The sequence below is a fragment of the Synchiropus splendidus genome, chromosome 1, assembly GCF_027744825.2.
Source record: "Synchiropus splendidus isolate RoL2022-P1 chromosome 1, RoL_Sspl_1.0, whole genome shotgun sequence".
NCBI classification, from domain to species: domain Eukaryota; kingdom Metazoa; phylum Chordata; class Actinopteri; order Syngnathiformes; family Callionymidae; genus Synchiropus; species Synchiropus splendidus.
The window spans coordinates 49,144,076-49,167,806 of record NC_071334.1 but is presented as its reverse complement, the minus strand read 5'-3'; the positions used below and the strand labels follow the sequence as shown (position 1 = coordinate 49,167,806).

At 46.2% G+C, this 23,731-nt stretch overlaps 1 protein-coding gene across 9 annotated transcripts in view; it reads left to right on the top strand.

The window, feature by feature from the left end:
* The window catches only part of arhgef28a (Rho guanine nucleotide exchange factor (GEF) 28a), a 44,530-nt gene extending 21,945 nt beyond the window's left edge, over positions 1-22,585 (top strand). For 4 of the 9 annotated variants that reach the window (XM_053869506.1, XM_053869511.1, XM_053869505.1 and 1 more), the window contains 23 exons: positions 696-782; positions 1,628-1,664; positions 2,455-2,556; positions 2,867-2,990; positions 4,181-4,313; positions 4,370-4,425; positions 4,488-4,548; positions 5,520-5,637; positions 5,704-5,801; positions 6,299-6,439; positions 6,500-6,750; positions 6,817-6,942; positions 7,006-7,123; positions 7,179-7,427; positions 7,486-7,562; positions 7,876-8,054; positions 8,110-8,201; positions 8,261-8,446; positions 8,508-8,644; positions 9,490-9,537; positions 9,824-10,312; positions 11,079-11,328; positions 15,285-22,585. In XM_053869506.1, the coding sequence (XP_053725481.1) occupies positions 696-782; positions 1,628-1,664; positions 2,455-2,556; positions 2,867-2,990; positions 4,181-4,313; positions 4,370-4,425; positions 4,488-4,548; positions 5,520-5,637; positions 5,704-5,801; positions 6,299-6,439; positions 6,500-6,750; positions 6,817-6,942; positions 7,006-7,123; positions 7,179-7,427; positions 7,486-7,562; positions 7,876-8,054; positions 8,110-8,201; positions 8,261-8,446; positions 8,508-8,644; positions 9,490-9,537; positions 9,824-10,312; positions 11,079-11,328; positions 15,285-15,454 (3,329 nt within the window). In that variant the 3' untranslated portion in view covers positions 15,455-22,585. The other 5 variants (XM_053869508.1, XM_053869507.1, XR_008415502.1 and 2 more) reach the window with 4 other exon arrangements.
* Positions 22,586-23,731: the final 1,146 nt, after the last annotated feature.

Below are 23,731 nucleotides of genomic sequence, written 5' to 3'. Positions count from 1 at the left end.
AAGAATGTTGGGGATAAGGAAGAGGAAGACAACCAATGAGGTTTTGGATGAAGGTGTGACCAGTGGATGATGATGATGATGAGGTGAATGATTTAAGTAGTTAAACTGTTATTATCCTGTCATATTTCTCTGAATAATAGTATGGATTAAATAAATGATCAAAGTAATTTGACTGTCCACCCTTGTAAATTTATCTATTTATCTATTTATATTTATATGTAAATTTATCTATTTTTATTATTTTATTAAGTTACTTCGCAATATTTACCACAAAATGTGTCTGTCACTATATATTGTATCATATTTTAGCAACAGAAAGTTGGCTTAATATAAGTATAGTATATTATATATGAGTGTACATATATGTGTAAGTATGTATTTGCAGCATATTAGCATACTGTACTTAATAATTTAAAAGTAATGACGTCTTTCCCTGGAACAGTCACAAAAAGTACAGTAAGCAATTGAGTAATTACTTTATTAATGTTTAATATATGCTCCCCTATCTGAAGTGTAACCAAAATTACATTACACATTAATGACATTAGACATTAATAAACAACTGAATGTTTTTAAGCACAACTGAAAACCTTTCACATGTCGAAGGACGTGTGATGCCTGGCAGTACGCAGGTCGGTCCACGGTCCACTCTGTGGTGTCGGTGGTTTTAGCTGCTGGTCTCCATGTTCTTGTAGATGCAGCTCTGCACGGCGTCAGCCACGGCCGATCTCTCCTTCAGGCTCTCTCTCTGTCTAAATCTCTGTCTCTGCTGCACCCTGGGAGTAAGTACTGGACTCACAGCCAGCAGAGGGCGCTGCACTGTTTCTCTTTGTGTGTGTGCATGTCAAAGCTTATTGTAAACACGTTTCACTTTTAAAAGTTCCGTCATGATGAAGATGTCTGGCCAGTTCCACTTTAGGAATCAAGACAGGGAAAACTATGATACCAAAAAAGGCTGACTAAAACTATGTCAACTACATTAAAAAACTCCAAAATAAAAACTGAAAAAAACATGAAAACTACAAAAAGACTAATAGAGTCAAGCAACAAAACACAGATTACAAACAACCTAAGAAAAAATATACAGAATACACAACAGAACCTGCAGGACTCTCAAAAACTATGACTCAAGTGTAAATAAAAACTATAAGACAATTACAGTTAGAAGACACAGAGATAAAAACTAGGACAGACCAACCAACTTATTAACTACTAAGAGAGAAAGACAATTATGGTAGTGAGACTACAAAAAATTGGCGCAGTGAAATCCAACAGTGGCCATCAATGTGGACCATCAAAAAAACTAGAGAAGCATGAACAGACATGGCTGTGCGAGATAGAGAAACAGAACTGAGGACAAACTTTTCTTCTGAAGAGACTCAACACCAACTGCTAGTATATATAACAACCGTAACTGCAATCTGGTCTCCAAAATTCAGTCAGTAATGCAGAGTCTCCTGAGTTGGCGGAGAACTGGTAATCTTTTAACCCTGTCGCCTGGCTCTATGTTGGAGTAGGTGAATAGGTTCTCTCTTTGTCTGTTGCTTTCGTGCTGTCTGTCTGCCTGCCGTCATATCGTCTGTCTGCCTGACTGATCTCATACACGTCTCTCCTCTCCTCTCCTCAGAACAAAAACACTCCACAGAGCCGTCGCATGAGAAAAGGTAATGTCATCTTTCCTTATTTCAACATGTGAAGACGTGAAACACGCTCAGGTTGCTGTGGTAACCATTGACAGGTTGCTACGTTACATGTGCAGATGAAGCATTGAGAGACACAAAATCACGTCTCTCAACAGTTGACTTTTGAGTCGTCAATGACCAAACATGCAGAGATGCAGAGAGTGAGGGATGAGGATGAAAGGAGAGACCGGACACCAGCATGAAGATGAAAGAGAGACAGACCGGGAGGGGCGAGAATCAAAGAACTAAAGAAAGAAAGTAAATAATGGACTGATGGAACAACTTAAAGATGAACTGAGCGATGTGACCAAGAGTGGACTATAGGAAAAGGTGATTGCTTGGAAGTTGGGAAGGGGGAGATAGGAAAGAGAGGGGATGAGTGAATACAGAGAGACTGACAATGAAAAAGCAATGGAGAGAGTGTGGAGGAATAGAAATGGTTGCAGTGATGGAGAGAATGTAGGGCAGAGATAGTGGACAGACTTATGGAGAGATCAGGAATGATGAAGAGATGGAGAAAGAATCAAGTCTACTATGAAGACAGACGCATACTAAAAGGACTACGAAGAAAGAAGAAGAGAACTGAAGGGATGGACAGTTCAGGGAAGTGATGGAGAGAAAGAGAGTCTGATCTACTGACAGAGACAGATGGTGAGGACTCCTCAAGAGAAGTGAACTGATGAAGAGAGAGAGACTGAAAGTGCTCTGCAGTCTTTCGTCCTGGAGGCTTCGCTATAACTCTCCAATCTGAACTTGTCTGTGGTGCTTTCAGGGATGTTAGCTTCCGTAAACGCACGCAGTCAGCAGACGAGGAGGAAAACGAGGAACTGTCCGAGTCGCTCCATCATCTCACTTTGTCAGAGTTCCTCAAAGAGTATGTGGAGCCGTTGCGCTAACACCCCAAACTAAAATGCTGTCGAGACATGTGTTGCACGCGTGATGGTCCTAACTCTACTAACTAGTATACCTCCGCAGCATGCTGCTGTCGAACTCCTCCACGTCACTCACAGTCATTTCTGTTACTCTTTTATTGGATCCAAATCCAGGTCCACTTGTGGGTGCCAGCTCTGTAGTGGGCCCTGCAGCTGTCTCCTGCAGGATGGCTTCTCACAAAACCTTCTCCGTCTCTCTCGTCCTTACTGTGACAGCGCTGGTGAACTGACTGATGTGGTTCTGTGCCGCAGGATCGAGGAGGAGGAGCAGGACAAGTACAATATTCCAGCCAAAGTGGAGTCAGACAAGTACAAAGTCATTCGGACCTTCAGCTTCCTGAAGAGCCGCATGTCCAGCACACGGAGCAAAACCAAAGTGGGTACTCTTGTTCCATGTCTGGTCTTCTGACTCGTACTACAGCTTCATTTCTTAGAAACAGCAGTTGGACCTCTGGACCTGAACCAGTTGGACTTCATGGAATACAGAAACACATGTGACTTGTTACAGTTAGAACTGTCATCATCCTTGAAAGATATGATGAAGAGCTGTGTCTTCTGCATCCAGCTTCAACAGATTAGAGTGAGAGTAAGGATCACCTGTAAAATAGTGATTCCTTCTCAGTCATCTGTGGGAGACCTGGAGTGGACCTCAGTCATTCATGAGAGGCATCAATTCGAGCTGCGACTCTGGTGCAATGAAATGACCTGTCTCTTCAGCAGAGATGCAGTTCACTTCTGAAACATGGAGCTGAGTAATCTACGAGATACTTAAAGTAGAGCTGAGTCGTTTGTGGGAGACACACAGATGAATGAATGGAACAAATGGACTCCATTAATTATTGTTTGAATCGGTGTGAAGAAGAGCCATTTTTTGTGACTCAAAGTGAAAAGTCAGGGGCAAGACATTTTGAGGAGAAATGATTTTCTTAGAATCAGCATATCAGGCGTCCTGTTCCTTTATAATATACTTATCCTGCTGTTAAGTAGAATGGCCTTAGTCGTCTGGGAAAGACATGAAGTTGAGCTCTTTCTTCTTGGCGAAGAAAAAAAGCCTGAATCTCTCGACCCACATCTGAGTGAGCTGCAAACTTGAAACACAGCTGATTCTTGCTGTTACTTCCATATTAGCACGCAGAGCTAAGTCATTTGTGAGCGACCTGGAGTAGTGTGCAGAGCAGTTTTTTAATGTGGATTAACTCAAACCTAAACTACATGATGTTACTGTTAAGAAAATGTAATAATTGATTAAATTAATTCTTAGCGTGTTGCTGAAGAGCAGATATCAATCGTTGGTTTGTCGAAGCAGCACCAGGGAGAACAACTCTCTGGTTCTGTGTCAGAGCAGAAGCTGCTCAGAACCAGGAAACGAGTATTTCTGGGAAAAAAGCCGTCGAGGTCACAGTGTCCAAACACCACGTCCAGCCTTCTTCCTCTCAATGATTAACCTCTGCTGCGACCCACTGACCGCCCACAGCCGTGGCCCGTTTCCTCCTCACAGCTATTCTGGTTTCACTTCAGTGGTCTTCACAGGATCTGAACATCCTCATGTCTCTGTCGCGCTTCAAGGTGAAGGTGAAGGACCGGGACTCCAAGGAGCGACCTAACGGTCACCGCTTCTCCGCCGGGGCGTGTTTGGGCCCGACGATGTGTGTGGTGTGCGACCGGCCAGCCACAGGACGAGAGCTGCTGCACTGCCCCAGTGAGTCTGACACACTTTATCTTGGCCCACATGAATCTAACGTTCCTTCCTCTCAGCGTGCACCGCCATCGTCCACAAAGGTTGCAGAGACGCCGTCCCACCGTGTCTGAAGGTGAATTCTGATCTAAAAAAACAGAAACATGTTCGCGTCACAAACCTGTCTGTGTTGTGTAGAAACTTCAGGACAAATATTCTGTGACGTCAGTGAAGAACCGGACGGCCTCGCTTCCTCAGAGTGAGTGTGGTCACACGTCAGTTCTCTGTCTTTGTGCCTTTGTCTGCTGCTTACATTCATTCTGTTTTTGTTACTAGATCCACAGTAACAGAATGAATGTCATTGTGGATTCATTCTGATATTTTTTATTGTTCATTTCTGGAGACGTCTTGCTGACATTCCTGAGGTCCTATTTTCACTTTAACGGTTGTGATTTTACCTCAGAATGGATCCTAAATGTGCCTAAAAGTTTTGCTGTGCTGAAAGTAAAAAATGTCCTCTGGCAGTGAATGATGACTAATCAAGTACCCATTTTGAATCAAATTACAATAGAAACACATTTTAGGAATTAGGTAGCTGTTTTTACATGTGTTATAGGAATCAAATTATGCACTTTTAGCAGTGAAAACTATTTTTATTTGGTTTACCTCGAAAGGTTTTATAAAACAAATGGTAATTTGAAGAAAACTAATTTTAACAGTTAAAATATCCATATAGCCAGGAATTCTTTATTCTTTTCTGACCAGCTAGATTGACATTTTATTCCCCGGTTAGTGCTTTGCTAGGAGGAAAAAAAAATCATTGTCATAAAAGATGTTTTATTCCCTTAAAAATACTTAAAATAGTGCAGATTTTTAAACTATTTTTAGTTAAATATTTGTAACTAAAATTACAAATATGTAACTAAAAATAGCTAAATATTAAAATTAGTTTGAATAAAATCAGTTTAAACATATTTTGAATGAAAACTATGTGTAGTAATTTTGCTGTAATTTATTACACTGTTGGGATATTTATATGAATTCAGATGATTTGGGGTATAAAAAATTTTCGTTCTGAATATATACAGGTATTTGCTTCATTTGAAAATTGGCGATGCATCGTGAATTCCAAAAAATGACGTCATAAAATAAATGATACATTTCTGGTGTGTTGGCTGTATCGCCTCCTGCCGGTGTGATACATCACTGACACGCCTCGTCTGTGCACAGACTTCACCGTGAGAGAAAGCTCTCCTCAGACCAGTGTGTCCAGCTCTCCTCCAGTCTGCAGTCAAAAGGACTCAACGTCCTCAAGTCCAGTTACAGGAAGTTTCCCCTACATCGACGGGTGACCACTCAAAAGTTGTCCAGTGGGAAACTCTGGAGTTGTTTTGACCGAACAATTGTGTTTCAGGCGACCGGGGGACACTTCAGAGACAGACACGTGGAGACTGATGGGTCAACAAGAGGACATCCTGCTGGTGTCAGCGACTTCCACTGATTTGCCATTTGGTGAGGACGAGCTAAAAACCAAGCACAGACCAAAAAATGCATATATTTTACAAACTAATGAATTAAAAAATAGGATTAAATGTAATCACATTCATTTATAGACAGTAATTTAACATAAACATATTTACAACATACAACATGCTAAAATAAAAAAGGTCATTCATGTTCCATCATGTTTTAATTATCTTGTCTCTTTTATTGAAATGATGAAGTTTGAATGGAGTTGAGTGAGATTGATGCTTTCAAATGCCAAATCAAGTCAGAAGAAAGTACGTTACTAACCTGTCAATCACACTTTGACTTGACTGAAAAAGTCATCATCAAAACATCAGATTTTCAAAAACATCGATCTGCATGATTGTTTTTTGCTGCAATTTCCTTTGACATGCACGTGTTGCACCTAGAAAGTTGAAGCAGTTAAGCGGAGTGTTGACAGCTTGCGATTACAGCGCCCTCTTGTGACTTTCACAAGGGCTGAACGTGTGTTTGTGTCTCAGACGGTGTGGATGCTCATGTCTATGGCGACATCCTGGTGGACACTGCAGACTTTGAGGCAGAGTCCTGGAGTCTGGCGGTGGATCACAAGTTCTGTAAGAAGCAGGACAAAAAAGCAGTGAGGAGACAGGACGTCATCTATGGTGAGCGTAAGGTTGAGCGCTGATGTGACAAAGTGCTGACCTGGTACCTGTTGTGAACAGAGCTGATGCAGACGGAGCTCCACCACCTGCAGACTCTGCACATCATGGCGGAGGTCTTCAGACGGGGCATGAAGGAGGAGGTGCAGCTGGACACAGCAGCGGTGGAGCGGGTCTTCCCGTGTCTGGACCAGCTGCTGGTCCTTCACCACGACTTCTACTCTGCTCTGAAGGAGCGAAGGCTGAACTCGGCCGAGCCACAGGGACACAGGAATTACCTGATCCAGAGAATAGGGGACATCCTGCTGCAGCAGGTCGGTCGAGAACCGGGACGTTCTTCTGGTCTCCACGTGTACAGTGGTGTGACTTTGTGTCTGCAGTTTTCTCAGGAGAACGGCGAGAAGATTAAGCAGGTGTATGGGGATTTCTGCAGCCACCACAATGAGGCTGTCAGCTTCTTCAAAGACTTGCAGCAGCACAACAAGAGGTTTCAAGTCTTCATCAAGGTGAGCGTCAGACATCGGTGTCCTCCTAGTGTGGTGCTGAGTGGGATTCTTGTCTTCTCTCAGCAACAAGGAAACAACTCGCTGGTGAAGAGAAGGGAGATCCCAGAATGCATCCTGCTGGTTACCCAGAGGATCACCAAGTACCCAGTGCTTCTGGAGAGGATCCTCCAATACACTCAAGGTCTGTCCTCTCTGCTCTGTGTTCCTCAGCTTCTCACATCTCTGTCACCCCTCAGAGGACACCCCGGAGTACCGGGACATCTCGGAGTCCTTGGTGCAGGTCCGAGACGTGATCACCGCCGTGGACTTGAGGGTGAGCAAATACGAGCGCCAGCAGCGTCTGCTGGAGGTCTCGAGCCGCATGGAGAACCGCAGCGCGGCCAAGCTGAAGAATGGCCACACGTTCAGGAAGCAGGACATCACGGGACGCTCACTTAAACACCAGGGGGTGCTGCTGTGGAAGACGGCCACCGGGCGGCTCAAAGGTGAGGACGTCAGGTGATGCCTGGCGACAGAAGATGCTGACATGAATATGCTCCACAGATGTCCTGGCTCTGCTGCTCACAGACATCCTGGTCCTGCTGCAGGAGAAAGACCAGAAGTTCACGTTTGCAGCCGTGGTAACGAAACTCTCACCACGCCCGAAATATTCTGCGTCTCAGCCTGCAACTCTGAACCAAATGGTTGAAAGATAGTCAGTTGTATTATATAAACTAAACAAAAGTGGGTTGAAAAGGAGTCCACAAAAACAATACCATCCCCTAAGAAGTGGATGTTCTTATTCTGTAACTCCATTTTTGGGTCATGGGCCCAGCAGCCCAAGTAAACCTGTCGATTTGGCGGTGCTCTGGTTCGTCTGTGCTGCGATGTATTTCGGCAATATTTAAAACACACCATGTTGTTGACGGTTTCCCAACTTCATCTGGACTGCAGGACCAGAAGCCGCCCGTCATCCCGCTGCAGAAGCTGATCGTGCGAGAGGTGGCCAACGAGGAGCGAGGGATGTTCCTCATCAGCGCCTCCACCGCTGGGCCTGAGATGTACGAGGTCCACACGTCGTCCAAAGAAGAACGCAACATCTGGATGAGGCTGATCCGAGAGGCCGTGGAGAGGTCAGTGAGGAAGCTCAACTCTAGGCCCTGATTCTGATGGGTGACATTCTCTCAGCTGTCCGGAGGAGGAGGAGGAGTCCACCAGCGAGTCAGAGGAGGAGAAACGTGTCGCTGAAGCACGAGTCCAGAAGATCCACAAGCTACAAGGTAAAATGGCCTTCCTGCAGGTCTAAATGGATTGTGAGCTGAACTGGCTTGTCCCTCAGAGAGTCTGATGAGCACGGACCAGCAGATCTGCTCCAGCCTGGAGGAGAAGCTCCACATCTATGCTGAACTCTCGACCATGAATGGACGAACAGCAGAGACGGTGCCTGAGCCCCGACTGCTGGTCCAGCCGAGTGCAGAGGAGCCGCCTCAGGCTGCGGCGCTGCTTGCTGCTGCTCTGCAGGAAGGTGAGACATCGATTTTGAAATGAAATTAGGAGACACACTTGAACAAAACTTTCTCTTACAGCCGAGAACCTGAAAGCAGCACTTTCCTCCAGAATTCCGGCGTTTCCCGGTGACCATACCACAATTATAGATACCTGCTCTGACCTGGAGGTGCATGTGGAGGACCTTGAAGCTGTTACCCCTGACCTTGACCTGAAGGTAGGAACCAGGTCACAGCTGGACCTATAACTCATTTCAATAGTTCTCCAGCACCATTAGATTCAAGTCCGTAATAAGTCATTTTGTAGGTTTAACAATAGAAGCATTGACAATTCATTGATTTTGTTAAAATGTCAAAAATTAATGTTCACCAAAGAACTTATGACGTGGAAAAATTGTGACTTATTCAGCAACCTTGACTTCTAGTTATGATTTGGATATTGACTGAAGGCGGATGAAATACCAGCTACAGTCGCTTGGGAGCACTATTGTGTTACACATGTAGCAGTGACCCTGTAAACACATACTGTTGTGCCAAATCAAGCTCGTGAAGTTTGAGCCGTTCTCTTCTGAATATGCCCCAATATGCCATAACATTCTGACCAACCTTTTACCTTCAACACTGCTGTGGAGTTTGACCTAGAAACACAACTCACAATTGCTGTTGAGAAAAACACATGACACACGTGTCCTTGAACATTGTGAATTCAGGCTTTGACCGAATCATTGCAGTATAACGCATTGTTAGGTACTGACCCCCTTTCTATCTGGTATTTGGACAGACAAGTGGAACAAAGTAGAAAAATGTCTAAAAAAGTCTAGCTGCATAGTAAAGTCATGAGAAGCTGGCTGCCCCGAAACTCTCTGTCATTGAGCTACACACAGTTAATGGAGCATGTGTTTCATCACTTACGTTTTATACTTAGTGTTTACATGACTCTGAATAAGCAACAGTCTGGAGCCTTGAGGGAAAGCTGGCTTCTAAAACACTGTCCCATTAGGTAGGAGGTGGTTTTATTCATTTATTATGTGATTGTCTCCAATGGTCTGCTCATATCCGACAGGTTTCCCGGAGCGTCCACAGTCTGACTCGGCTGCTCTTCAGTCTGCAGGTCTGTGCTTCTCTACTGTAACTGGCTGTTCGTGTTGTGGTTACGCTCCTCAGCAGGGGAACGTTTTACCACAGCTCTTTCATCTTGTGATGCTGCTGAGAGGATTAGTTTCTTCTCTGCACACATGCTCTGGAATCAAATGTAAATGTGTGTATTTGCCTGAGTGTGTGTTTCGCTGTAGATTTGATCACAGACTTATTTCCATATTCAAATTTAGCTCATGAGTTTTCGCAGTCAAACTTGTGGTGGGAGTGAATCTGACGAGCTTTGTTTGAATGTGTGTCAGGCGGCGGTCACCATCCAGGACAGCTGCTACGAGGTCCAGCGGCTGCTCCTGCAGGACTCGGGCCGCCCGGCGCCTCGCGCTCATCACCAGAGCGCCCGGGCCGTCTTGCTGCAGGAGCAGGAGAAGCAGCGCAACCAGGAGAAGCGGAAGGAGGAGGCGGCCAGCGCTCAGCGGCTGCAGGAGCGACTGAGGCAGGAGCGTGAACGCTGGGAGCGGGAGTGGCAGGCTCGAGAGAGTCAGCAGGGGGAGCAAGAGAGCCAGCTGGAGGAGAGGGAGAAGCGCTGCCACCTGGAGGCCGACAGGCTGAGGCGGGAGAGAGAGGAGCTGGAGGAGCAGCTGAGGGAGTACCAGCTGAGTCTGGAGCGGCTCAGGGAGGGTCAGCGCATGGTGGAGAGGGAGCGGGAGCAGCTGGAGGGTCAGCAGAAACTCATCCAGACCTTCAGGCCTGCCGTGATGCCTCACATGGTCATCCCACTGGAAAGGCAGCAGGTAGAGACGCTCCATCCCCTAGTCACACCCGTCTTCATCCTACTCCAAAATCCATTCAGATTACAAGGGAAATTAGTAGACACAGTGCTGCTCTGGTCGCTCATGGGTGGCATGACTTCATGCAGGTCACAGTTAGGACACATGCCAGACAAACATTCAACTCAAGTCGAGTAAACATCCAAATGATTGATGATAGTATGAGCTGACCTCTCAGATGTTTCAAACCAGAGGAACCTTTCCTACAACAGGTGCTCTCTCCTGTCACCGAACTTTGCACTCCTCAGAGCAGATCATTTATTCTCCTTCATCTGACGGGTGACAACAGTAGTGCTGTGCCCACATTTCAGCCAGAGGCGCGGATGGAGCAAAGGTCGCTCGCTGCCGATCCTTCTAATTAGCTTCAGCAGAGCAGAGGAAAAAGGTTGACGTGAAGGTATTTATTATTCAGCAGCCGCCTCAAACCTGCTGCCTCCAAGTAGACCAGCAATTAATGCTGCACCGCTGAGGGAACACGATGCACTCAAGATACACAACGTTGACTAGCTAGCTCAACTGTGTCAGCACCTCATGAGTCCCAGTCACGGAAAGTCTCGTAAGCGAAAGAGCATCACTCTGAAGCTTGCAGAAGACCCAGAACCGCCATCTTTTCCGATAGTACCTGACTCCAAGTTCCGATTCCAAGCGTCACTTTTATTGTGTATTGCTCTGTCACCAAAACTTTGTCGATCAAACGGTGTCATGAGACAGTGGCTCTCCCCCACCACAGGACTCAGTGCTGCCTGCCGACCATGCTGGGAACGGATCCGTGTTTGTCAATGAGGCAGCGTACTCCAGCGGTGGCGTCAACAACCGGCACCACAAAGGAACCGACCCGAGCGCCCACAACTGTCTCAACACTTTGCTGGCACACTCCAGTGGTCGGAGACCGTCCGCTGCTAAGAGCGCGCACTTAGACCCGCAGAGCCTGCACCACTATGGCTCGGCAGAAGAACTCAGGGGGCGAGACACTCACGCCGGTAGGTTCTGGTCAGTGTTTGTCTGTCTGCAGCTGTGCTCCACTCTCACTTTACATTGAGAGGCCCGGCTTTGGACCTTGCCAGATGAAATGAACCTAGATTCAATTTAAGTACCAAACAGTTAAAGAAATATAGGACTCGACAAGTGTTGTTCTTGAACCTGATCATCCACCACAGCACCTGATTGAGTTCGAGACACTGTTCTTCACACGTGTTCACTTTTAACTCATCTGTTATTTTCCGTACACTACCAGCAAGCTAATACCACTGCAGTTCCAAGCACTGGCATGCATCTGCTGCTGTGAACTTGTGCTGGCGTCAACAGACTCTGTGTCCGGCACCAAACTGAGTCAGATTCTATCGTTCCGTTTTATCGCGACCTGAGTGTCTCTCTGGACTCTGTGTTAACCCTATTATCCAGCTTGATATTTGAGTTGTGCTCCAGAGTCAATGGGACGTAACAGAGGGCGGACAAAGTAGTTGGAACCGCCATGAGCCAGGAGCCTCCACAGGGTCAACGACCTCCCTGCGATGGCTCTAACTTGAGAAACTGTCCCGTGAGAGCGTAAATAAACGTGAGCTTGCACTGTAAACAGCCCGTCAAGGCTATTTTCCTGGTGAGACCTCGTCCGTCCTTCCCTCAGTTAATCAGTGTCCGCCCCCCAGAAATAGACCCCCCCCTCCCTCCCGTCACCTCCACCTGCAGCAGCACCAGAGTCTCTCTTCTTCTGAGAGAGAATCGACGGCCTCTGTCCGTCTATCGACTGGCTGCAGACAACGCCGTGTGAATCACAGATCACAGGCTACCGGCCACTGATTGGGATATCAATCTGGAAAATCTTTACAGAAGTCATTACTGCCTGGTCCGTCAACAGGCCGAGCGGAGGAAGAGGGAGACCAGGGAATAGTGGGAATTTGGAGTGGACTACGTTGTCATTTCTGATGCATCATGTGACCTAGTTGTTGTGAGAAGCTGCAGGTGGCTCGCCACTTCCTCATTGATCACATGAACCTTTTCCTGGTTATACAGCAACCAAAGTCCCTCAGAAACCACGCTAACCACTCTGAGACTGAAGGTGCCTTCCAGTTGACGTCTACCCACAATGCACCGCTCAAATCCCAGGGGTCTCCTGTGTTTAAACACTCTGAGTGAATGACTCCCACTCCCCTCCCCCTCTTCTCTGCGCCATTTCCAGTAAGCTGCTGGTTTTTATATTTCATGCACAGAAGCGAGTGGGTTCAGAGGAACGCGGCTTCTCGTCCTCCCTGCGTGTGAAAGAAAGAACTTGTGTCTTTCAAATGCTAATTCGGTCTTTGTGCCTTCCGGCGCATTGATCAAAAAATGTCTCCCTTCTCATCTTCACCTGTGCACACACACACACACACACCTAGTTCCACTGACAGCATTTGCATAATTTGGCCCTGAACAATGTTGTCTCGGTGAACCAGTCTGATGGAATTTAGCGAGCGTGTCGTCAGATCAGCGTGTTTGTTGCTCATCCTTTCACAAAGAGATGCATCACGGTGAGAATTAGGGAGTGAGGCGGTTCTCTGCTCGTCTGTGGGAAACAATCACGACTCAACTCCAGCCGTCTGCGATGGGGGTTGTTGCCGAGGACTGGAGGCGACGACTTTTCAGAGTGACAGTCAAATGAATGGCTGTAATTGGGCTGCTATCGTCCCTAATACATTACAGCATTGGGCGATTAGAGCTGAGCCAGAAGACACACTGACTGGAGGATTTCCACTCTCACCTGTGGTCGCCAGCTTTGTTGTGATCCAAGGATCAAGGGTTTTCTTTGTCGGAACTCTCTTTTTGGTATAGAAGCTCAGTGATCCAGGAGATACATAGTGCAGAACCACAGCAACATCACTCGCCTCGGCTGACACATAAAGTACCCGAGAGGCAATCGCCTAAGCAAGCCACTGTGATGAGCATATATGAGGTAGTCGCCATGACAAAAAGCCTCTGATAGGTGACAACAACTGAGTGAGTCATTGCTGTGATGATAGCAATGGTTAGCCACAATGACCCAAGAGAGCCCACTTGTTGTAGACACTAGGCCGGGTCACTGGAAAAAACACCCTGCTGTGACATCTAGAAGCAGCGCCCAGACAGCAAGCCAGGGTAGCCACAACGATGACAGCATTGGAGGCAGTCAACTGGAGCAGGTGTCGTATCAGGCTCTGGGTAGTGGCTGAAAGACCCAGATCTGTACAATGTCTGGAATCACTTTTATTGATCGAAGATCAGTCAGCCAGGTCTGACTCAGAGTAGAACCACTGATCCTCCACTTCAAGGGAAATGAGCTGTGGTGGTTCAATTGTGTCGTGAAGGTGTCAGGTGCTGGACAGGAGGCCCTGGGGCAGAGTCTCTGGAGACTGGACATCTAACCCAGACAGCTGCCCCCTTGACCTGTGCTGAAATAAGCAGTAGACTATGGATGGATGGATGGCAATTTGTGATACTGAACACACTATTGGTCTGCCTTGGAAGACTTGGTAGTAAAAACACAATGATGATTACTGGACAAAAGCCACGACAGACCTTCATATCCGGCTCATGTCAAAGGTAAACAGGCTCCTGTCGTTTGTCCGCAGCAGAACTGTAACGCAGCTCACGATGCTGACTCCTCAAGTCACCCTTACAGAACTGATCAAACAAACTTGTCCTGCAGGACCGGTAATTCAGAGTTCAGGCCATCTGTTACCATGACAGCACACCTGCCGGACGCTCCGTAAACACACTGGATGTAGAAGTGACATACACTTCTACAGCCACCTACGAACAGACCTGGGCTCAGTTGAGTGCTGCAAGTATTGATCGTGCTGACAGGCTGCACAGAGCAGAAGGTCTCAATGAGTCAGACAGAATCTTATAAAAACCAACCTCAGAAGTGAGGTGTCAAAATTGTAATATTTCGAAAGCACTCTGGTTTCATCCTTTATTATTGACTGTTAAGAAATCAGACAAAACAACTTTTGTAAAATTTTCAAATCCATGCTTGAAGACTTCCAGAAATCTGCTTTGTAAGGACTAAGTAGTTTCCTCATCTGCTACCTGATACAATGCAACTTGACATTTGTCACAGCACTGACAGTGACATCATTTGAAGATGTCAATGTTGGATGCTCTGAGTGATGATTCTTCTGGAGTAGTATTGATCATGATGACAACTGTGGTAGTGCGATTGACAAAGACACCTAGATAGGGTCCAGCACAAAGGCAACACCCTGAAGTCGTCGTGCTTCCACCACAGTATAGGTAGCCTTCATGACAAAGGCAACACCCTGACGTCGTTGTGGTTCCACCATACTATAGGTAGCCTTCATGACAAAGACACCCAGACAGGGTCCAGCATGAAGGCAACACCCTGACGTCGTCGTGGTTCCACCACACTATAGGTAGCCTTCATGACAAAGACACCCCAAGTTTTCGTCTATGTCATCAGGACAAGGTACCCGCTGTGACAAAGATATTCGAGGTAGTATCTGGACCTCTGTGACTAAGGCTCTTGGGTAAGTCAATGCGAGGAAGTCACCGCCGCATCAGAGAGTCTCGAGCTAGTTGTCCTTACGAAGATTCTCAAGGTAGCATGACAAAAACACTTGAGGTAGCCACGACAACAAAGCGAACCCAAGGTTTCCACTATGATACGAGCACAAGCTAGTCTTTGCTCAAGACTCTTACTGCAGTCACTGCCACAATGACACGTAGCAGCCTTGACACTTGAGACTGTTTCCACAACAAAGATGCGGCGTGAAAGTGACTGCGAGAAGGGCACCTCAGGTAGTCACCACCACAGCACTTGCTGTCTGATTAATAATGATCAAATACTATTCGTCTGTCGTGGTGCACATGCTGATGCATGACCATCTGCTTTCAGCTGTCAAGCATCTGTCGTTGCTAACTCTAGCTGCAGTTTCTAAAGTGTGTTCTCTTCATGCCCACTCAGATCAGAGAAGCCACAGTGGGGAGGCCTGGTCTTCACAGGCAAGTGGACCCGAGTCATTGTCAGACCTTCTTCAGCCTGGCGACCCTGTACCGGACCTGCACACTTTGGTTTCCATGGAGATGGACAGCGGAGGAGAAGAGGGCAGAGAGGAGACCATTGTGTATCTTTAACACCGAAAGGCCCTAGGAGACTTTGATGCTTCATTCCAAGGACGTTTTGATGTTTACTGCAGGAAGTCGTGCACTTTAACCCGCTGCCCTTGCATCGCTGTCTGTCGCTGCTCTCTCTGGTCACATCTCTGTCACTCTCGCGTCAGGTCATCGGTGGACGGTGGGTCCGCAGTCATTCACCCGACAAGCTGTTTACCTTCTGAGTGTGATGTGACAGGCAGAACAATAGAGCTGAAAGATCGCGGGTGACGTTCTTCGCACACACAGCCCCGAGACATTGTTTGTTTTGTTTTATCTGCAGCGAGCTTGCTTCACTCTGGAGAAGAGAGAGCGGATGTGGGTTTTCAAGCTTTGAAATATTGATGAAAAACACCAGGGCTTGAAGGGAACGTGGAGAAACAGCTCACAAAACGATCCCAAAACAAGCAGCGAGCAGGAGAGTCAACTGGAACTCTTTAGTACCATCGGAGCGCAACTCCGTCAACATCTCTCTGACGTTGAGCTTTAAATGTGTGAGGACTCTGAAAGGAGATGTGCGGGCCTCTTGCTACATGCCACGATCGCTGAGGGCCACGACTCTGCACTTAGATGTCTCTTGCTGACTCCTATTGTGGAAGCGCAGGTGCTCTTCACGACGACAACAGCTGAGGAAGAGCTGCCACGACTACGATACCCTGAGTTAGCCATTGCATCAGCCTCATCTGAGGATGTAGTACTGATGGTGAAAGTGATGATGACATGAGTTGGTCACCACTTGACTTGACTTATGATTCACACGGTGGGAACCACTTGAGTTGTGCTTGTGATGATACAACTTTGGAGCAACTCTGAACCTAGCTGGTCTGGACACACGATCTGACTCACACTGTAGCACGCAGAGTCTTGAAGTACTTACTTGAGGGTGACTCTCAAATAGAACGTCGTTCCCTGGAGACAGTCCGGAGACTTGCAGCAAGACTTGTTGTGACACACACTGACCCCTCACAGCACAAACCCTTGAAGAGATGACGCTTGTAGGACTCATCAATGTAGGACTCAGGACTGTTGACTGTTACCTGAGATGAGTGACCTGTGCTGTGGAATCTGTATTTTGATGACTGAGGATGTGTGACTCCTTCAGTGGCACCAGTTGGTGTTTGGTGAGCTTTACCTCTGACTTCCTTCAGAAGTCCACTGGATCCTCAGCAGCTCTGAAGGTGGTTCCTGATGAAAGTTTAGGTTTTCTCCACAGAAACCGTCTGCTCAATGATGCAGGTGTTTGTGCTGAAGAGGACCATATCACCATCTGGCCAGATCTTGAAGTAGTATTGCATTGTTTCGTGTCTTCTGCCCGGCTGGCCAGGGTGAGGTTTGACGTGGGAAGCTCCGGGGCAGCTGCAGGAAACAACGTCATGAGACGCTGACTGAAGAGTGGAGCAGATGACATCACACAGAACTGTCAGAGCCTTTAAATAAATGGTGACTCAAGCTGAATTCTGAAAATGCGGCATGTGGTCGCAGAGTCAGATCTGGTTTGGCGTTACGACACAGCGGTGTCAAGAGGTGCCTTAGGCCTGAGACTGAACCCCGACCTTTGACTTTTACTGACACAACCGTTCCTCACTCTCTCTGCAGCTTTAAATTTGAAGTTGAGACTATCTTGACGTGGAATGTTTCTCCTTGCCAAAAACTTGACCTCCTTTCTACGACGACGAGGCAGTGTTTTCTCACCATCTGATGTCTGTGTTTTTATTTATTACCAAATGTTGATGCTCACTTCATGTAAATATTCTGACAAGATGATTTACTGTTCTTGTGTGTTCTGATGACAATAGAGTCCTTCACTGAGGCGTCAACGAGTTTGTGGTCTTAGTTGCCGGTACAGAGTTCAAGAACTTGGATGTGTGAAATCAGCAGGACTGCGACGGTCATTTCTGTGACTCCACCCGCCGCCTCGTCCTTGTTAGTGCGCCGCGTGTCGACTCAGCGAACGCAAGTGAATTCAAACCTGTAAGTCCAATTAAAACTGATGGCAAGGTGGCGCCACAGATGTTGTCTTGGGAACTTCATCTCTTCTTAGTTGAGCTTTTATTTGTGCAAGCACATACATGTGTGGAATGACTGAAAAACTTGACTGAAGATTTGGTTTTTATGGTTAACTCACTGAGTCTCTTCCACTGTATCAACATCACCACTAGCAAGTACACAACTTCTACGCTCTCATGTGCCAACCTTCTCTCACGACACTTCTAATTTCTCCAGTATCAACAGTCAAACCTTAAGGTCAATAATCTTAATAATCTTTGTTTGCTTGTTTTATTTGTACCACGACCTCAGATCGCAACTTTAAAGAAGTGCTACATCAAAGCTTCTCTCTAAAAAAAACCTTCTCACACTACCACAACTTTCTCCATCCATGACAACTTCCTTCACGCGTGGAGGTCATGTGTGTTCCAGTGTGTGCACTTGCATGAACGTGTCTTCATCTGAGATGAAGAACAAACACATCCTGAGGTGATCAGACTCTTCTGGGGGACGGACAAAATGCCAGATGACACACATGCGCACGCACAGCCCAGTGTGTTCCATCAGGTTTGTCTTTATTTCAGTCTTACTTCACCACATGAAGAGCAGTTCCAGAACTGACTCCCCAGTTCCACTTCTGACCCCCTGACTTAATTGGTTTCCCTGAAGGCAGCGCTCCAGAGTCCCCTCCTGCTGCCCTGTCAAGTGCTCTTGTTTATCCCAAAACACGTGACAATTACAAGACCGTAAGACGGCGCTGGTGTCACGGCACAGCTGATGTGAGGTCACATGATCTCAACCGCTGGACATCAAGGTGTGTTTTTGGAGGTTCGAAATGGTTGCTGCTTGTTGCTTCAGTTTCTCTAGAATCTGCCGATATGTGAGCTGTTTACGCCCCTTTTTTCCCAAATATTAAAATTGGCTATAAGTTACATCGCGACTTTTCTCGCACCTTCAGTAATTTAGCTTCAGACCACACGACGTCTATCGCAACCTTGTTTTTGCAGCGTCTTCTGCTCAGCCTAACTCCCTCCTCTAAACTTCTTACCTCAGGATTGCAACGTCTTGATCACAATAGAAGTGTTTTTCTTCTGAAATTCTTACACAACATCTTTATCACACCTTAACAGCTCCTCTCTCGCGTCAGCTCTTCCTAATAAGAACTTCTCTCGCTCTAATGAGACCTTTTAGTGACACCTGTCAAGTCTTGGGGTCGTGGATCACAGCGTGGCTGCTCCTCCTCCCTGCTCTAAGGATTTACAAAACAAAAAGGCAGATTCAAGAACTATGTACAATCAATTAAACACTCTCGAGCTGTTGCACAATTACTGTCCTCAAACCCGTCCTTCAAAGGTCGTTCAGATTCCAAGCACAACAGAAGTCACTGCAGGACCTTTGTCTTCAGCCTCAGAGAAAGAGACAAACTGAGAAACAGCCAGAAGGTCAACGACTCCTGTTTGTGGAAATTCTTCCTCAGCTTCTCCTCCAGACACCACCTCAGCAACTCACACTGTCACGTCCCATTTCTGACACCATCAGTTAACATCACTCCTGAATCCGCCACTTCCTGTTCTCGACAGCGAGACTTCTTTCTTGACACAACAATATCTCAACTCCTTTCTTCCACCGTCCGACCAACTTCTTTCTCACACTATCACAGCTCTTCACTTCATACAGTAATATTCCAACTCTTATGTGTCAATACCAATATGTCTTTTTTTAAACCATTGCAACTCTTCTGTGTGACAATGTTGCATCTTCCCTCCCAAACTTTTGCAACTCATCACATTGAAATGTCTTTCTGTCAGTTCCAAAACTTCCTCCTCACTGCATTTCTTTCCTTGACTCTGTTGCAACTGGAGAGTCTTGATTCTAGTATTGCAACTTCCAGTCCAGGCAACTTTCAGACTTCCTTCTTACTCTGGCACAACATTCTTCCGCACTAAATCTCAAAATCTTAACTACTTCCTCACCATCCCAACTTCTGTTTCTTGTTTCCAGCTGCATTGCAACATCTCTCCCAAGCCGTCACTTCTTCCTTAGCAACTTGTTCCCCACACCAGTGTTTTTCAATATGTTTTAAGCCACGCCACACTTTGTTCATTGAAAAAAATCCCATGGCTCACCACCAGCAGAACCTTGACCAAAGCACAATTGTGCTCAGTGTAAAGTCCTGCAGAAAATCCCTTGTAGTTTGCGAAAAATTGTCGCTACTGACTGGACGATGAAAACACAAGAAAATATATTTGTTTAAAAATGTCACCAGAAACAGGTGGGAAATATGACAAAAATGTTTCATGATTTTTTTCATTCATTTAAATAACATTGTCGTTTGCATGATTTTATTTAAGTTTGGGGAATATCCAGACAAATCTTTAATACTTTTGCTTCTGCTTCATAACATAACATTGTCTCTTCACATTTATTTGGTTCTGCATTTAGTCTTTAGCTAACTTTTAAACCACAAAGCAAACTTTGAGAGTGTTTTGAAGTGAGACGTAGCCGTCAGCTCTGTTAGCTCTGCAGCGCAAAGAGTCTGTGGCATTGCGGTTCTGACAAGGTCAGATCGTGAAGGTGTGTGGTCAAGGTAGAGGCGCATGAGGTTTAAAAGCAACTGGAAGATGCGCATTTGACCCACTTGTACCCTGTGAGTACGTGGGAAGAAGAGCACAGCGATTGATGGACAAATAGCCTCAGCATAGCTCTATAATGTATAGAATGAATGTGACCAAATCCATGTGATCATGATCATTATCTAAAGTCATCATATCCACCACCTCTGTCTCAGGACAAATGAGGTGAATTATTTCCGACTGCACCACTGTCAAACAACACTGCGTGCTGGAGTCTTGCTGACCCGTGGTCTTGTTTCTGAGAAAGGTCATGTGACAGCATGTTGGAATGTTGGCTCCACTGATGCTCTTTGCCACAGAGTGATTCATGCAAATGTCAGGAGCCACAACACCTTTTGTCATCTTACCAGCGTCGCACAACAAGGATTGTGGTCTCTGGAAGGGCCTGAAAATGATAGACATCAGCTGCGCAGTTTCTCAAAGTGACCACGCTTCCTCCTTGTTTGATCCTCAAGAGCCAGATCATCTGTTCTGTCGTCACGTCGTCGGTTGTTCCTGTGATGTTGTTGGCACAATAAGCGTGGCGTGCGTGTGTGCGTCAGCTGTCCGCGGCTCACAGAGGAAGAACCGTGACAGAGCGTGTTTTTAAACGGTGGCTAGACCAGAGAGCGGACATCTTTAAAACGCCTCTTTAATTGTGAAGCGGTTGAAGGTTTTTGGGGGGAGGATAGGGGTCCGACCTGTTCAAACACGATGCAAACAATGGCGTTCGTGAGAGTGTGTGGATGAGCAGTGAGTGGTGCAATCATCAACAACACTCCCGCCTTTCTTTGTCCCTTTAAATTGAAGGGAGCAGAGTGTCGGTAATGATAGGGAGGAGAGTGGGTCCCGAACTAGGGGTTGGTTTACACATTTAAGGACAGACCACCTACCCAAGTCTCACCTTACATGGCCTGAGGAGTGAATCAGTTCGGACGGAGGAGTTTGGTGCCACAGGGCCTGAGTCATTCCAGCAGCAGCAGTTGCCTTGAAACTCTAGACCAGACCTGGGCAAAGTGAGGCCCAAGGGCCATATGTGTCCCTTTGCCAATATTTTATTTTTTTTTGTAGCCATCGATGCTTCAACTGCAAATATAACATTCTTTGTTTCAAGACTTTTTTTCTTTAGTATTTTTCATTCCTCAAAATACATTGAAAGAAAATTTTAAATATACAAGTAACATCCAACTTGCGACTGGGATCGGTTCCGACCAACCGGTCATAAGTCAGACTGGACATTAGTGCCATTCAAAATAGAAGATGCGAGGGTTATAGGTACTACTGTAGTGGTAGATTGCTGTGTGAGATGCTGGGATACTGTGCTGCTGTAACTGTGGTACGCGATGCCGGGCTGCTTTGTGCTGCGGTGCAAGACATCGAGAAAAAAAAAAAAAAAAAAAGCATCCGCTGGTTGTGGTCGTAAGTACGAGTCAACGTTGAGCAGGTCGTAAGTCGGCTGTTACTTGTACTTTCAAAATAAATTACCATTTTTAAGCTTTCTTAGTTTAGTTCATAGTTCTATTATGATTTATAGTGAAAGAAAATGAAGTGTTTTTTTTGGTTTCAAGTCATATTTACACTTCTTAACATCCTCACTTCCAGTGCATCTGTTTAGGTCTGTTTTTTCCTTCTTACTGAAGTGTATATTTTTATATTTTGTATTATTTAAAATTTTTCCCGTCATGCTTTGTCGGCATCACTGTCTTTCTTCTGACATCAAGGGCCCTCACAACAGTCACAGTTTAAACTGTGGCCCAAAGGAGATTCAGTTTACCTCTGCTCCAAACCTTTCCCAGCAAAGCTCCGGTGACACATGCACATGGCTGAGTTCTCCTGCAGAAGACCAACTCCAGTGGTCTTCTCTGGAGAGTGTGCTGCTGCTCTGTGGGTGTTTCTCCGCCCGAGTGTCTCCTTCATGTTCACTGGCCTGCGAGCTCTTTAATCTCCCTCTCTTTGATAGCGTCCTTCCCCGCATCAGAGTCGACTGACAGCGCGCCAGCCCTCCTCGATGAACACGCGGTCATTAGAGCGGGTGAAAGCCAGGTCAGCCTTGCTCCTGTCCTCCCACCAGCCTACGATCAGAGCCTCCATTTGCTCTTGATCAGTCGGGTCCTGCTCTGTGATCCAGCCACGAGGTGATACACAAGTTTTCTGAGACAAGTGTGGTCACAGTCTTCCTCTGGAGGATGGTAGCAAACACTCACACCTCATCCGTTAACCTCTGTATCAGGGGTTCTTAACCTCTCTGACCTCCTTTCCCAGAACAAATGGGTCCGGGGCCCATTCAAGGAATAGAACTGATTCAATACTGTGGTTACTGATTTCAGAATTGCTGGTTTCATTTGTGTTCACTAACCGAACATGTTAACAAACCAAAACCTTGTGAAATGACAGAGAAACCATGTGATCAGGGCAAAGGTATTTGTCATGGAAAAGTCCAACCAGCTGCTGAAGCATGTGCAATTCATATTCAGCAAATTTGCTAAAGAAAAAAAAAGATGAAAAAAATTATTCTTGATGCAAATGGGAAAAACTATACATCATGACTATAATACAACAATGTCTAAATACCATATATAAATATTTTAAAATATAAAATATTTTCTTTTTCATAAACTCTAGAAGAAGAAGATACAAGTAAAGTGTGAATGAAAGTATCGCCATAAAAGGTTCTAATGCAAAAACTGCTCCAAGGTGCAGGAACAGTTTTTACTGTTGGGGGCGGCATCACCTTCTTTATCATTTTTTTGAAGACCTTCTCCATAGTAGGTAACTATCACAAAATCTGCAGCTGTCAAGTCAATTCAGTGACACACTGTTGCCACCATATGTGGCATGTGGTAATACACATACAAGTGTATTAAAACTGAGCGTCGAACGGCCCAGAGGTGTAAAACCAAAAAGCTCTAGTGGCCTTCTAGGGGCCTCGGCCATATGGTTGAGAATCACTGCTCCATATGGTTCTGGACTGTGGGAGGAAACTGGAGTGTCCTAGCCAGAGACTAGACTCCATGAGTTTCCCCAGGCTGGAATTGAATTGAAGTTCCTGCTGCACCACTGTGCTCCCATAAAATCGAAGTTGTGCATCAGGAGGGGGCGCTCTGGTGCAGCTAGGACACAGTCTACGTGAAAATACAGTGGCACAGCAGAGTGTTGACACAATTCTAGTCAGATTTTTTTAAGATTCAATCGGTTCAGCTTCTTAATCCTGGACAAGAGAAGCGCCGAAGCACAACCTCGAGTGGATTTTGTCAATTAGCCGACAAACCCAAAAACGGATTCACGTTGTTAACAAGCGACTGTGCAAACACACTTTTGTATCATTAATCAGCTTTGGATCTGACACACACCACAAGAAAGGCTGACGTTTAATGGGAGAAAGTGTTTCTCTCTCGCAGATTCCACTTTGTTTTTTGGGAAGAGGAAATCAATCCCAAGTCAAATTAGCTGTCGGCAGCGCCGCCTGTCCGAGCTGAGCTGAGCTGAGCCCGCGCTACTTTTGACTTGACTCAGATATTGATCGAAGAAGTGACGAGTTATGCGGCGGCACAACGCATAATCCGGCCGCCACATGTGAGGTCTGGGCCGCTCAAGTGCATCTGCATTACATTAGCGCCCAAAAAAAGAGGCAGCAATTGGAATCCAGCAGTGGAGGGTGAAC